The following is a 13992-nucleotide window of genomic DNA, read 5'->3' as shown; positions in this document are numbered from 1 at the left end:
AGCGCTTGGGCAGCTCGGCTCTTAAACAGAGCTGAAGTGTCAGGGAGGAGCAGAGCCGCCATTTTCCTGGACATGTTCGGCTTTTTGGCAATTCCCCCCGGACAGGGGTTTGAGTGCCGAAAAGCCGGACATGTCCGGGGAAAAGAGGACGTATGGTTACCCTAGGTCTGAGCCCAGAGACGGCACGTGGGCAGGAAATCCTGTTAGTCATCCTGCTCCAGGCTGCCCGCCCCGCGCTCCCCTTGCAGCCGGAGGCTGGGCCGCCACATGTGCTTTTCCTTGTAAGCCAAAGCTGCCCCTCGCTGTGCTGCGGGGCGACGTTGGCTCGGGCCCAGGGCGGGAGCGCAGCATTTGCTTTAGGCTTAAGGGCACGTTAGTGCGCGTGCAGCCGGGCTGAGCCTGCGGTGCTGCGCGTTGGGCAGCAGCAGGTTCCACACCCGGCGAGGCGCCGCCTGAGGCTCCCTCCCGGGGCGGCTTGTGGCCTTCCGCGCGCACCGCCCAGCGCAGGGCCCCTGCCAGCCCGGCCGCCATGTGCCGCCCCCGCCCCTCGTGCTGCGGACCCCAGCTCCCAGCGCGGGGCCGCCCCGGCTACCGCACCCGCCTCGTGGCGCCGCTAGGTGGCGCTGTGAGCAGAGCCCGGCCCCTCCCGCGGGGTCTCGCGGTCTCTTGACGTCACGCTCACGTGACGAGCGTGTAACAAAAAAAAGCTACAGTGTAACGGGGTGCGGGCGGCGCGTGAGGGGCCCGGCGCGGGGGTCGCGGCCGCACGTGGCGGGGAGCGGAGCGGAGTTTGCGCGCGGGGCCCGCCCCGGCATCCCCGGCTCGGGCCGGTCTCTCCTCCGCCCGGCTCGGGCCGCACGTGGGGCCTGGCCCTCCCTCTCCCCGCAGGCCGGGAGCCGGGCTCGCGCCGGCTCGGGCGCACAGGCTGGCCGAGCCGATGGCTGGCGGCTGGATGCTGCTGGGCGGGGATTTCCTGACCCCGCAGCCGCCGCCGCTGCCCCCGGTGCCGCCCCCGGAGCAGCCGCCGCCGCCCCCGGAGCCCGAGGCGGTGCCCGAGCCTGTGCTGGAGCAGTGGCGCCAGTACCAGGAGAGCGACTGGCACTGGGGGCTGCGCCGCCAGTTCATCCTCCGCCACCTGGCCAGTTACCCGGGCGCCGCGATCGACCAGCTGCTGTCGCTCTCCGTGCTCTGGACCAACCACGTCTTCATGGGCTGCAGGTGAGGGGCCGGGCCTAGCGGGAGGGGGCCCGCGGTGGGGATCCGGCTTCCCCGGGGGAGGGACGTTTCCTTCCCGGTGTTGGGGGGGTGGCCTTGAGGCTGCCTGGATGGGGTGTCGGTGCCGGTTTTTTCCTTCCCAGTAACTTTGTCGCGTTGACAGAAGCGTAGGGAAGTGACAGGAGGAAGCGGCCGAGTCAGTGGGTTCCTTCCTTCGCTCCCCTCCAACCCCTGCTCATTACCCTCGGTCCCCGGCTCCCGCCTGCATCTCATTTCCCGTTGTGTTCCTCCTCATCCTTTGTGCTCCCCTCCAGACCCCACCTTTCCTCTCAGTGCCTTCCAGGCTGCCCTCCCCGCAGGTTGCTTGGAAACCCTCTTCCATAATCTATTCCTGAAGGCTGTCATTCGCTGCACTCGAACTGCTCCTTAAACCCCCTCTCAGACAATGGAGATATGTATCCCTCTAGGATCTGAATGGAAAAGAGGGGGGGGGGCTATATTATTATTTTATAGCACCCTTCCAAAGTAACTACCCTCTGGAAGTTCTTCAGAGTCCATCGGAAAGAGTTTCCTGCAACATCAGCAATTCTGAGTAGAGCAAACCAAGCTAAGCATCAAATATAAGAAGATGACGGTGGACACATTTAGGACACGCTTTAAGGATGCCACCAACACGACTTCTACAGCAAGTGATAATATGGACACCACCTGGAAAGAGAGAAAGAGAGTGACCTAGAGAAATGTTCCACAGAAAAATAAAGTGAAATCCATCAGCATGACACCCAGAAGCCCGAACAGACCAGCACAAGACTGAAATTAATGATGGAAACTGGTGGATGCTCTATATACTTGAGGGTGCGAGAGAATAAAGAAAAATAAAAGAATGAGGCACTCAGACAGAAAGAGCTCTCATCATCTAAAGCCTTTTTCTTACTATGAGCACTGCATGGGTCCAGATCTTCACCTGGACAGAACTCATAGCACAGGGGTGGCCAAACTGTGGGTCATGAGCCACATGTGGCTCTTTTACGGTTAAAGTGCAGCTCGCAGAGCCCCCCCGGCTGCTCCCCTCCCATTGTCCACCTAGCAGACTGTGGGGTTGGAGCACAAGACCTCTGCCTTGCAGCAGGATGGTGCGGTAGGGGCTTCTGCCCAGCGGGAGGGGGGACTTGGGACTTCTGCCCTGCGGAGCGCACCTGCTGGGGCTTGGGGCTTCAGCAGGAGCGGGGCTGAAGCCCCAAGCCCTGTCAGGTGCCTCCCGTGGGGCTGAAGCCCTGATCCCCAGCAAGTGTGCCTTGGCTCTTGAACTTCTGAAGATTGTCGTGTGCGGCTCAGAGGACCAATAAGTTTGGCCACCCGTCATAGGAGGATGAGGGCTGAAATGGTGGACTTGATAGTGGGGATATAACGTACACCTGAAGCAACGGCATGGGTTATAGATAGTTATGCAGTTACTCTCTTTGGGCAGACTTGGTGGTTCCTTGGTGGGTTATATAATTAGTGTAAACACATTCATTTTCTGTAAGTGATGCTGCAGAACTACATTTTTAGGAGTGACTTTGAATGAGTGTGGAGCCCTCAGGAATAGATTTTGGAAGGGGCAAAGCCATAAGGGGCAGCGCAGAAGAAGGCATGGAGAGATTTGTGTAAGTGTCATCAAGATGAGCATCATATGAAAGTAGAAAGGATGTGGGGGAATGCAAAAGGAAATCACAGCAGAAAAGTAGGTGGGGCCTGCGTAATGAAAGGCCTTGAAAGCAAAGAAGAGAAATTTAAATAGAACATAATAGGGAGGGAATACCAGTTGATTCCGAAGTCTGAATATTCCTCTTGACTATTAATTTACAGATGCTTTCTTTTTTTAGTTGTTCCTTTTGGTGCATCGCACTTTCTGGGCCCTAGCATAATGCTGCATGCTTGAGATGTAAATGCTAAGAGCAAACTGAATTTTTCCTTGATGATTTTTTATTGACTACTAAACAGAATCCATTTTTAACACATCATCTCCCACAATGTAGGAACTCAGTGTAGGAGAGTGTTTCTCAGCCTTTTTGATACCAAGTACCAGCTTGCTGACTTCCTAATCTGTATCAGGTCAATCTCAGGGACTGGCGCTGGTCCATGGAGGGATGGTTAAGAAACATTAGTATAGGGAGAACCTGAAACTGACCCGAAAACAAAAGTGAAACTGGTCAATTTCCCTTGTTCAAGATGAGAAAAATGCAAAAAGTAAGCTATATAAATAGTGAAAAGTAAGCACCTTAAAACTGAATTTTCTGGCTATATTAAAACAGACTTCAATAATGGAAGAGCTATGTAGTTGCTATCCCTAGACACAGCAATCATTAACTTGTGGAAACCACAATATAGTAACTAGGATACTGTTTTAGATTTCCATATCCCTGCTAGTCAGAATGAAAGGGCTGCTTTCCCTGTGTACTTTGACTGAAATTTCTAAAGTTAATGATTTTTTTGGGGTGGGGGGAGGATAAAGAAACTAAAGAAAAACAAGTACTTGCTGATGACTTAAAAAGTATAGTGACTAACTTCAGTGAGGCAGGTAATACTTAAGCAAAGCTCTGAAACACTAAAAGATAATTTAGAGTTTAAAATTTAAGATTTGTTAGTCTTCTTATGAGGCCTGTCTTTAATAGACCTTTCTCATAATTTGTCTGAATTTTAATTAACTATCTTGGTTTGGATCTAAACATCCCGCTGCAGTGTTCACAATCCAAATGTTTCATTGTGCTAGTTGTGAGAGAGCCAGAAAGTGAAACTGGTTACAGTTTTTATCACTTAATCCATATGCAAATAACAGGAATGGCCCGTTGTTTCAATATTTAACACTTAGACTGTAAGTTCTTTGGGGCAGAGACTTTTTGTTCTATGTTTATACAGCACCTAACATAAATGGGGTCCTGATCCTTGACCAGGGACCCTACCACAGCACAAATAATCATATCCTCACGTGGTGTTGACAGCAGATATAAGGAAGCACTTTATAGTATATTAAAAAAATCCATGGTATTTAATCTGATGATGTCCCATTAACCCATTTTCAACCATGGTTGCATGTTCACCATCACTTTAAAAACTGCTAGGCCTAAAAATCAAAGCCCAAAGTTGCTTACGGAGCTAGGGTACTGATTATCTTTATTAATGAAATGCATGCAGACTGTCTCCTGCACTTGTATGGAACCCTGCTGTGATGCTGCTGTGCGCAGGTGCAGGGTGCTGCCTGCGTGCATCTCAATGCAGAGCACTATCTGTCATGTGACTGGTGCCAAGGAAGACCCAGTTACTGAGGAATTACTTGTGGATTACAGAATGGGCAACGCTTATTATTTCTTCTGCATTTTTACTGCCGTCTTACAAAGCAGAGTAGGCATCTTTAAATCGGTTACAAGAGACTAAAATGTCCCCTGTCTGCACTGGAGATTTCTTTATTCATCTCTTCTACCCTGGCCCGACACAGGAATTAGGAAGGCTGTCAGATCTTGAATAATGATGTTACTGAATGCTCTAAATGTGTAAGCAGTGCTGCGCAGAACACACCAAAAAATAGGATCACTTTCCCTGAAGAACTTACAAACTCACAGATGATGCACAAGGGAATAGTTCAGATATGAGATGGTGCAGACACGGTCAGTCAAGAGATTTGTGCAGGAAGACTTCCCGAAAGATACTGTCGTGAGGTGCAAAATTAACATGCCGTACAGTGGTGGAATGGACAGAGGAGGAGACTCTGTTATGAAATATAGCTGTATTTCTGTGTTCTGAAAAAAAATTCTAATCTAAAATGGTCTTTGCTGCCAGGTAAAGTGGAGAGGGAAGTTTGCTGTTTAAATTATATTAACTAATAATTTGTTCAAGCCCTGGTTGTTCATGTTTCCCAGACATCTGCTAGTGGAAGGATTGACCCAGTAGCCAGAAGTGGTTCTTGGACCTTGTGGTTGGGTGCCATCTTTCGTATCATCTTCTAGCTGAATAAAGTTTAAGTTCCAACCCTCCCTTTGGTTGATGGTAGAGAGAAAGGGCTTCCATTTTTTCACCTCCTGGCTGTTGTGGGGGGATGGCATCCACGACTCTGTCTCTCCCCCTGCTGCCATTTTTAGGTCCCTCTCTTCCATGAGTAACTCTAGCGCCTGCCATTGCTGCTGAGGCTGCTTCTAATTTTCTCAAGCAGCAGCGTGAAATCGACCTGTTTCTTGACCGTTTTAATTGCTGCTCACAGGGTTCTGAATAGTAGCTGCTTGGAAGAGGGATGAGCAGCAGTGTAGGTATTGCAGTGTCTGCAGACTCAGGAGAAAATACAGCCTCAGTTTACATTCAGAGAGCTTGCTCTTAATATTTGTTACCTCATACTTAAACGCAAGCTTAAATTCTGGTTGGGTCTCCATCCATACAAGGAAAGCTTCTCACATACCACCGGTGAGTAGACTTTCCATACTTGTGTAGCACCAGTTTTGAAAAGCTAATCAAAGGCCATTTGCTTAAAAAAGGTATCTCTGGCTTTTGTGCTCAGAACCTTAGTTTTTGTCTGCCTTGGTAGACATAAGATGCTGACCTGATCCTCAGCTTAATTTAAATATCAGCCCTGTGGTAGAACAGTGTATTCTTTCTGTACAGTGATGGAAAATCTACAGCCCATGGCTTTATGCAGTGTTTTCAGGCCATCCTTGGTTAGATTTTTCAGTTCAGCTTTTTCCATCTAAATACACCGAAAAGATTTAGTAAGTTACAGGAGCTGGAATTCTGTAAACTGATGAATTCTGCTAGATTGGAACTGCCCATGATCTTGGCAGTTCTAATGCAACATTCTTTTGCAGCAGTAACCAGACTTCAGTTAATGCAGGACTCCTTATGAAATAACACTATCATACCGTCACTTTTGTGGCGGTGGGATTTAAAATGTTGCTGTGACATCAATGCTAATTTAAAAATAAAACTGTTGTTTAAAGTAATAATTGTTAGTAAGAAGCAGCTGGGTTCCTACTGTAAAAACTGAACCGTTCCTTGGCTGCTGTCTGACATCAGTGATGGCAAACGTCTGGTGACATGTCACAGATTGTCACTAAGCTTTTTGTCTAGGCAAGCGGCAAGGAATCAGTTTCAATACTGTTCTGACTCTGTTAAATTAAAACCCAACAAGTTTTCCGATGTTTCTTTTCTGCTGCCATTTAAATTTTCCTCGTTGCTGTATTAAGTGGTACATTTCAATAGCAAATACTTCAAAGGGAGCTTCAGTTTACCAATTCAAAACTCCATTCATTTAATGACTTGCGATGAATGATTGGCAGAATATTTGATGTTAAGATACGTGAGTTTGTTCAGAATCTGTATGAAAAGTAGTGACTTGTTGCCTTATTATAGATTTCTTCTGTAGGGCCCCAGTTCTGCAAGGAAGCCACACACAGTCTCCTGACTTCTTTGGGGTTCCACACAGTGACATAAATCTGCCTGTATAGAATTGATGACAGGTTCAACATAAACTTTCACCACCATTTATTAGAGCCTGATCCAGTGCCAGTTAAGTCATTGGCAAGACACCTGTTGACTTTAGTGGGTATTGGATCAGGCCAGATTTGACCAGAGTTTTGCTTGTAATGTCACAGGCAGCTTTCTAGTCCTAATTTAACTTAATTAGGAAGTATCCACAAGCTACGCTATATTGTACAACATTTCACACTGGCATATTTTTCCATGTGTGAGGTGGTGAGGTCTTGCTATCTGCATGGCTGCAAATACTGAAATCTTGGTTGTAAAGACACCAGGAGTTTGGTACTGGAAGTGGGAGGGGTCTAGTAAAAACCTGGCAGCATGGAGCTTTAGTGTTGCATGTTCTAATGCGATGTGTCCTTGAATTAAACAGGTATGGCTCGCAAGTTATGGAGAAAGTCTTCAAGATGGCTGAAGGTATCGATATTGGGGAGATGCCATCGTTCGAGCTGGTACCTCCTGCTAAGCCACCAAAAAGACCCTGCTCTCCACCTTGCTCTCCCTATGCCAGTGAGTATATTTGCTTGCATATCAAAGGGGACGTCATTCTCTGTTGCTGCTTCAGATATGATTTTCGGATCACGGGAACTGCAACTGCAAAACAGACCAATGTCTGCCTCTGACTGTAGCCAATAGTGGATGCTTCAGGGGGGAAATGGCAGCAGGCCAAATAAGCAGTGGACAATTTAGTGCACAGAGTTACACCACAAGCAGGCTGGATTTCTCCTTCACCGCAGCTGGTGGCTGGCTTATGATAGAAGTAATCTGAGTTGTGGTGGTTGGGGAACTTGCAAAAGTTTAAGGATCTGATTTAGATGTCAGGGTTTTTTTCTACTGATCTCAAATGAACTGGGTTATGATAACTATGCTGCAACAGAGGTGTCTAGATGTATGTGGCAGCCTGACTCATATTAGCATGACAGGTTAGCATTGAATCAGATTGTTCTTTCTAAGTGCTTGAGATGGCCTTTTGCTTCACTGATGAAGTCACGTGCCTGGCATTTGGGGCATGGGAGTTTGAACAGAATACTACTACTGGTGTGGAGAAAGGGTGCTCTTCTACTTACTGTATTTATGCATCAGATATTTAATTCTTCAGATTAGTTACACAGTGATTGTCTTCACAGTATTTGTTTATGTAAAATTTGTGTCTTGTTTCTAATCCAGACACATTCAAATTAGAAACGAGGCACAAACTTTTAAAGTGAGGGTGAAGTGGTGGATTCAGAACAAGACTTTTTGGAGGATATGCTTCAATATCAATTATAGAGCACTTTTCACCAGATCTTTACAAAGGAGGTCAGTACCATTGTCCCCATTTTGCAGACAGGGAAACGGAAGCACAGAGAAGTGAAGTGAGTTGCCACAGTCACTGACAGAGCTGGGGATAGCATCCAGGTCTTCTGTGTCCCACTGCAGTGCTCTATCCAATAGGAAACACTGCCTCCTCAAATTTAGTCTCACAAGAGTGACTGGGCAACAAAATGGCAGATGAAATTCAGTGTCGATAAATGCAAAGTAATGCACATTGGAAAACATAATCCCAACTATACATACAAAATGATGGGGTCTAAATTAGCTGTTACCACTGAAGAAAGATCTTGGAGTCATTGTGGATAGTTCTCTGAAAACATCCACTCAATGTGCAGCGGCAGTCAAAAAAGCATACAGAATGTTGGGAATCATTAAGAAAGGGATAGATAATAAGACATAAAATATCATATTGCCTCTATGGTATGCCCACATATTGAATATTGTGTGCAGATGTGGTCATCCCATCTCAAAAAAGATGTATTGGAATTGGAAAAGGTTCAGAAAAGGGCAACAAAAATTATTAGGGGTATGGAATGGCTGCTGTATGAGGAGAGATTAATAGGATTGGGTCTTTTCAGCTTGGAAAAGAGATTGCAAAGGGGGGGATATGATAGAGGTCTATAAAATCATGACTGGTGCGGAGAATTTAAATAAGGAAGTGTTATTTACTCCTTGTAACACAAGAACTGGGGGTCACCAAATAAAATTAATAGGCAGCAGGTTTAAAACAAACAAAAGGAAGTATTTCTTCACACAAGGCAGTCTGTGGAACTCTGCCAGAGGATGTTGTGAAGGCCAACACTATAACATGATTCAAAAAAGATAAATTAATGGAAGATAGGTCCATCAATGGCTATTAGCCAGGATGGTCAGGGATGGTGTCCCTAGCCTCTGTTTGCCAGCAGCTGGGAATGGGTGATGGGATTAATCACTTGATGATTAGATTACCTGTTCTGTTCATTCCCTCTGAAGCACCTGGCAATGGCCACTGTCGGAAGAGAGGATACTGGACTAGATGGACCTTTGGTCTGACCCAGTATGGTCGTTCTTATGTAAGTTACTGTGCTCAGTATAGGAGTAACTGGAATTGTTTAACCAGTGTTATATAGGAGATCAGAATAAATGATCTGATGGTCTTAAATCTATGAACTTGAGTAGTACCAAAACCACTTTTTCATATAGTAGTAGGTGAAGTGGAAATACTTTTGCAGTATCTTGCCTATGAATGAAAATTCCACTTATCTATTGCATACATCTTCATATAGAAAATCTTGGTATCTGTGATGTGGGGAGCGGGAATTCTGTACTCAAAAACTTACTAATTACTGCTGGTGATCGTACTGTACATATTCCCTCCGTGTTGTAGAACTTATTTTTTTAATGCTGTAAATTTCACTCATTCCGTAGATCCAGAGCCTCCCAAAAAAGTCCTCCCCAGGTTCCGCGTGAGACCTCGTTTTGAGCCTGTACACTTTGTAGCCAGTAGTGAAAAAGATGAAAGAAAAGAAGATCCTTCAGACAACCAAACGCAGGAGTCAAACAAGGATGCAAACACAAACAGCACTGCCCAGTCAGTCGAAAACTATGTGGATTTTGTTTTTAACAGTTTCAATACCCAGGAAGCAGATCCCCAGTTCTCCAACTCGGTGGGTTTTGGTTATGCAAGTAGCCAGACAACCGCCACCAGTGTGGTTTTGAACAGCATGGACACTACCCAGAGTGGTGCTCCACAACTTTCCACTTCCTCTTCAGTTCTCCAGTCTTCATCAGATACTTTCTCCCAGTCAGTTATCACAGCAAAGCAGTATTTTATTGACAAACTCTCAGCAGCAATCTGGAAGAATCTTGCTAACCCAGATGCTAACACTGGGACTGATAAAATTAACTATACATATTTGTTGACTCGGTCAATTCAGGCATGTAAGACAAATCCTGAATATATTTATGCTCCTCTAAAAGAAATTGCCCCTGCCGACCTCCCAAAAAATAAGAAGCTTCCAACAGATGGCTTTGCTTGTGAAGTGAGATGCCAAAATGTCTACTTAACTACTGGTTATGCTGGCAGCAAAAATGGATCCAGGGATCGAGCCACAGAATTAGCAGTCAAGTTGTTGCAAAAGTCTGTGGAAGTTAAAGTTGCTCAGCGGAAGTTCAAACATACCTATCGAGAGGACTTAATAGTGTGTGAGTCCGGCACATGCCCGCAGGAATTGCCTCCTGCTCTCAAACAGCTTGACGACTTTCTAGCTGCCAACAAAGATTTTTCGTCTGGGCAGTCTGGGTCTGATCCCTTGCAAGGTTCTAGTAGTTCAACCAAACACTGGACTAATTTTGTCCTCACAGAAAATGCTAGCGATGCTATAGGGATACTTAACAACTCGGCTTCATTTAACAAAATGTCAGTTGAATACAAATATGACTTAATGTCAAACCGCTCGTGGCGCTGTAGAGTGTTTTTACAAGACCACTGCTTAGCCGAGGGATACGGCAGTAAGAAAACTAGCAAACATGCAGCTGCAGATGAGGCTTTGAAAATTCTTCAAAAGATGCAGTCCAATGTGACCCCCATCAAAACAACCCAGGTTCAGAAAGTGGGCTGTTCATCCCGGAGTTCTGGCAAAAAGAAAGACCTGAAGGATCTTGTTATCTATGAGAACTCTGAGAATCCCGTGTGCACACTGAACGACACTGCTCAGTTCAACAAGATGACAGTGGAATATGTCTTCGAAAGGATGACGGGCATGCGGTGGAAGTGCAAGGTGATGCTAGAAAACGAGTTAATTGCTGAAGCAGTTGGGGTTAAGAAATCTGTGAAGCACGAGGCGGCGGAGGAAGCTGTGAAAATCCTCAAAAAAACACAGCCGACTGTCGTCAATAACCTGAAGAAGGGCACCATCGAAGACGTCATCTCAAGAAATGAGATTCGGGGCCGCTCAGCAGAAGAGGCTTTCAAACAGAAGATTAAAGAAGACAACATAGGGAATCAGATTTTAAGAAAAATGGGCTGGACAGGTGGTGGGTTAGGGAAAGATGGCGAAGGGATACGAGAACCTATTGCAGTAAAGGAGCAATTTAAAAGGGAAGGACTCGGGCTTGATGTGGAAAGGGTGAACAAAATTGCTAAAAGAGATATTGAGCAGATCATTCGAAATTATGCGCGCTCAGATAGTCATGTTGACTTGACTTTTTCTACAGAACTTACCAATGACGAGCGGAAGCAGATCCATCAAATTGCCCAAAAATATGGTCTTAAAAGTAAATCCCATGGGCAGGGCCATGATAGATTCTTGGTGGTAAGCAGAAAGAGACGTAAGGAAGACTTATTAGACCAACTGAAGCAAGAAGGCCATGTTGGACATTATGAACTTATTATGCCTCAAGCCAATTGAGCTTCATGGTGTCCAATTTCATTGGTGAATGCATAAGGAGATGGAGTTTCCTAGATCCCTAATTAAAGAAACAGATGCTGCATTTTCTTGTTGTGGGATATATTATGTTTTACTTTGCTCATTTAATTTCTAAAACTTTATTAGAAAAAGAACTTAAAGTTCTGTCCAATTGTATTAGCACAACCCAGCAGCCAATAGTGCAGTTACTGTATGTGTCTTTGATATTACTTGTTCCTTCACATTTTAATAGTTTTGTAATAGCAAAAACACATGTCCAACCACACAAAAATTGACACTATTTAAAATGATAGTTCCCTTATTCTTTTTGCCCCAGGAAAGAAATTTTGCCTTTTAAAAGCAGAGGAAATGCAGTTCAGAGAAAAAAATATGTAAAGTTGGTATTAACTACAATAAAAATACAGTTTTATTTCCAGAAAAAAACAGGATTTGCCACATTTTGTATGTATCTTAAATTTTGTGTGAAACCTCAATTCTAGAAGAGTTAGCAAAGTAAAATGTCTCTACCGTGTGTGTGTGTGTTTATGTGGGGAAAAGTCTTTAACCAGCTTAACAATTCAACTTTCTTTATAACCAGTGTTCCAGTTTATTCATAAATTTCTGCTATGCTGAGAATTAATGAATGCACCCTAATCAACTTTGTACTAAACTGAGTTATTGCCGGAAGGATTTTTACCTAGAAGTACTGCTTGACATGTGCAAATGCCATGTGGCCTGTAAAACCCTATTTTTACTTTGACTCTGAGCTCTAAACCCTGAGCAAAATCAAATTGTGCTTCATTATTTCTATCCACTACATTAATGTATCTGTGCTTGTGTATGTCAAGGAGAGATTCACAAGTAAAAGTCTTGTGCTACTCCAATACGTGGTTTGAGTGTGGAGTGTCTCCAGGACTGGCCCACCTGGGCTAGAAGAGCCCTCTGCCTGAAGAACAAATAGTTGGCTGCTGCAAGTCACCATTTTTGGGATGTGTTCTTCCACCATTGCTGAACTTTTGGAAACCTTCCAAAAACCAGTCCCTGAGCCATGCCTTGTAAAACAGATTAAAAATCAACCTCTGGGTGAGGCAAGTGTTAATTCTCTTTAGGTGCTGCTTGTTCAGATGGGACCTACTGTGTCTTTTCCAGCTTGAATATCTGATTCACTCAGCCAGCTATGATAGATATTCCTCAGTAGCCACTCTCCTGTTTGTCCCTGTGCTTCAGTTTATCATTCCTGCCTCCCATATCTGCCTCTCCATCTGTTTACATTGCCCTCTAGGTCAGTCCATCCTCCTGTGTTGCCTTTTATACCCTTGGCTTTGAGGAGAGGGGGAGTGGCCCCAACTGGCACTGCAGAAGATCCTGGTGGCTCATGGCACAGGCGGTTTGAATCTCACAGGTGTGAAAATAGAGGCTCATCTTGAAGAACTCGTTACAGGTGAGTAGCATTCACTTAGGAATGAACAAATGCCCCTGTGCCATCCTTGTTTTCATTAGCACGTCTCAGCCCATCTTCCTTGGGCTTGTTCTGCGAGCTAGGTCCCCTAACTTGGCAGTGGTTCTGCAAGCATGTTCTCTCTTCAGATTCATGCCACTTTCTCCTCTCCCTCTGAATTCTACTCTCAAGGACTCAGGGTTTTGGGAAATGGTACTAAGGGGGTTGGGGTCTGCGTGGCATTTTATAATGTCTCCACTATTGGTGTCTCGCTCCCCTAACAGTCACTGCTTTTCCAGCAGGTTCCCAAGGCACAGTAACTCTGTGGAGTATGGCAGAGGCAACACTTGCAGAACCACAGTTCCTAGTGAGCAGCCCTTTTCCTGGAAGGTTGTGGTAGGGGTAGAGGAAGCTGGCTAAATAGAATGGTGTTTTCACAAAGTATGCATTTGGTATAATGTGCTGGAAATATTTTATCCCTAAACTCTTTCTCAAGTATGAGCTTAGTGAACAGGGCAGTTGCTGGGATTTCAGTTGAAACTTTGAGAGAGTGCTGCTCATGCATAGCTATATAGATTGTAAACTTTTTTGGAGGGCAGGGACTATACATCTTGTATTTGCCCAGAATCTATGACATTGTGGAAACTACGTGACACTTTTCCTTCCTATCCCTGTTCACCTAGTAATTTATGGGGAAGCTCACTCCTTTCTAATTTAAACTCCTGTTTTAAGCTGTGATGATGCTGTAGGCTTGTCTAGATCACCTTTCATTTATTTTCAATGATGTGGGGGCTTCTGGTGGCATAGGTATTCCACTTCCTCAACAGGTGCTAACTAGGTGGACTGAGAATTGTGCTGTCTACACTGGGGGGTAGGTCAGTTTAACTGCATAGCTTAGTTGTGTAGTAGTTTTTCACACCATTGAATAATGTAGTTACATAGACTAATTATATATAAACTGACTGTTTCTACCCAGCTTAGTTTCCATGATACTCTCCCAAGAATCAAAATGTGAATTCAAAATGCATTTGTCAAGAGGCTTGGGTTTTGATCTGGTGCTGTTATAAAATAGACATGCTTGCCTGATGCAGAAAGCACCACAATAAATGTAGATATTTAGTGTATTTGTGGCATGATCTA

General features: G+C 45.1%; 1 protein-coding gene across 1 annotated transcript; it reads left to right on the top strand.

Annotated features, from left to right (window-relative positions):
* Positions 1 to 689: 689 nt before the first annotated feature.
* Positions 690 to 12501, top strand: NKRF (NFKB repressing factor). The gene is made up of 3 exons (XM_054040511.1): positions 690 to 1218; positions 7088 to 7224; positions 9436 to 12501. Exons 1-3 carry the CDS (start codon positions 938 to 940, stop codon positions 11415 to 11417), a joined length of 2400 nt encoding a protein of 799 aa, XP_053896486.1. The 5' UTR covers positions 690 to 937; the 3' UTR covers positions 11418 to 12501.
* Positions 12502 to 13992: the final 1491 nt, after the last annotated feature.

The sequence above is a fragment of the Malaclemys terrapin genome, chromosome 9, assembly GCF_027887155.1.
Source record: "Malaclemys terrapin pileata isolate rMalTer1 chromosome 9, rMalTer1.hap1, whole genome shotgun sequence".
Classification (NCBI taxonomy): Eukaryota; Metazoa; Chordata; order Testudines; family Emydidae; genus Malaclemys; species Malaclemys terrapin.
The sequence above is the reverse complement of the archived record's forward strand: the minus strand, read 5'-3'. Positions and strand labels throughout refer to the sequence as shown.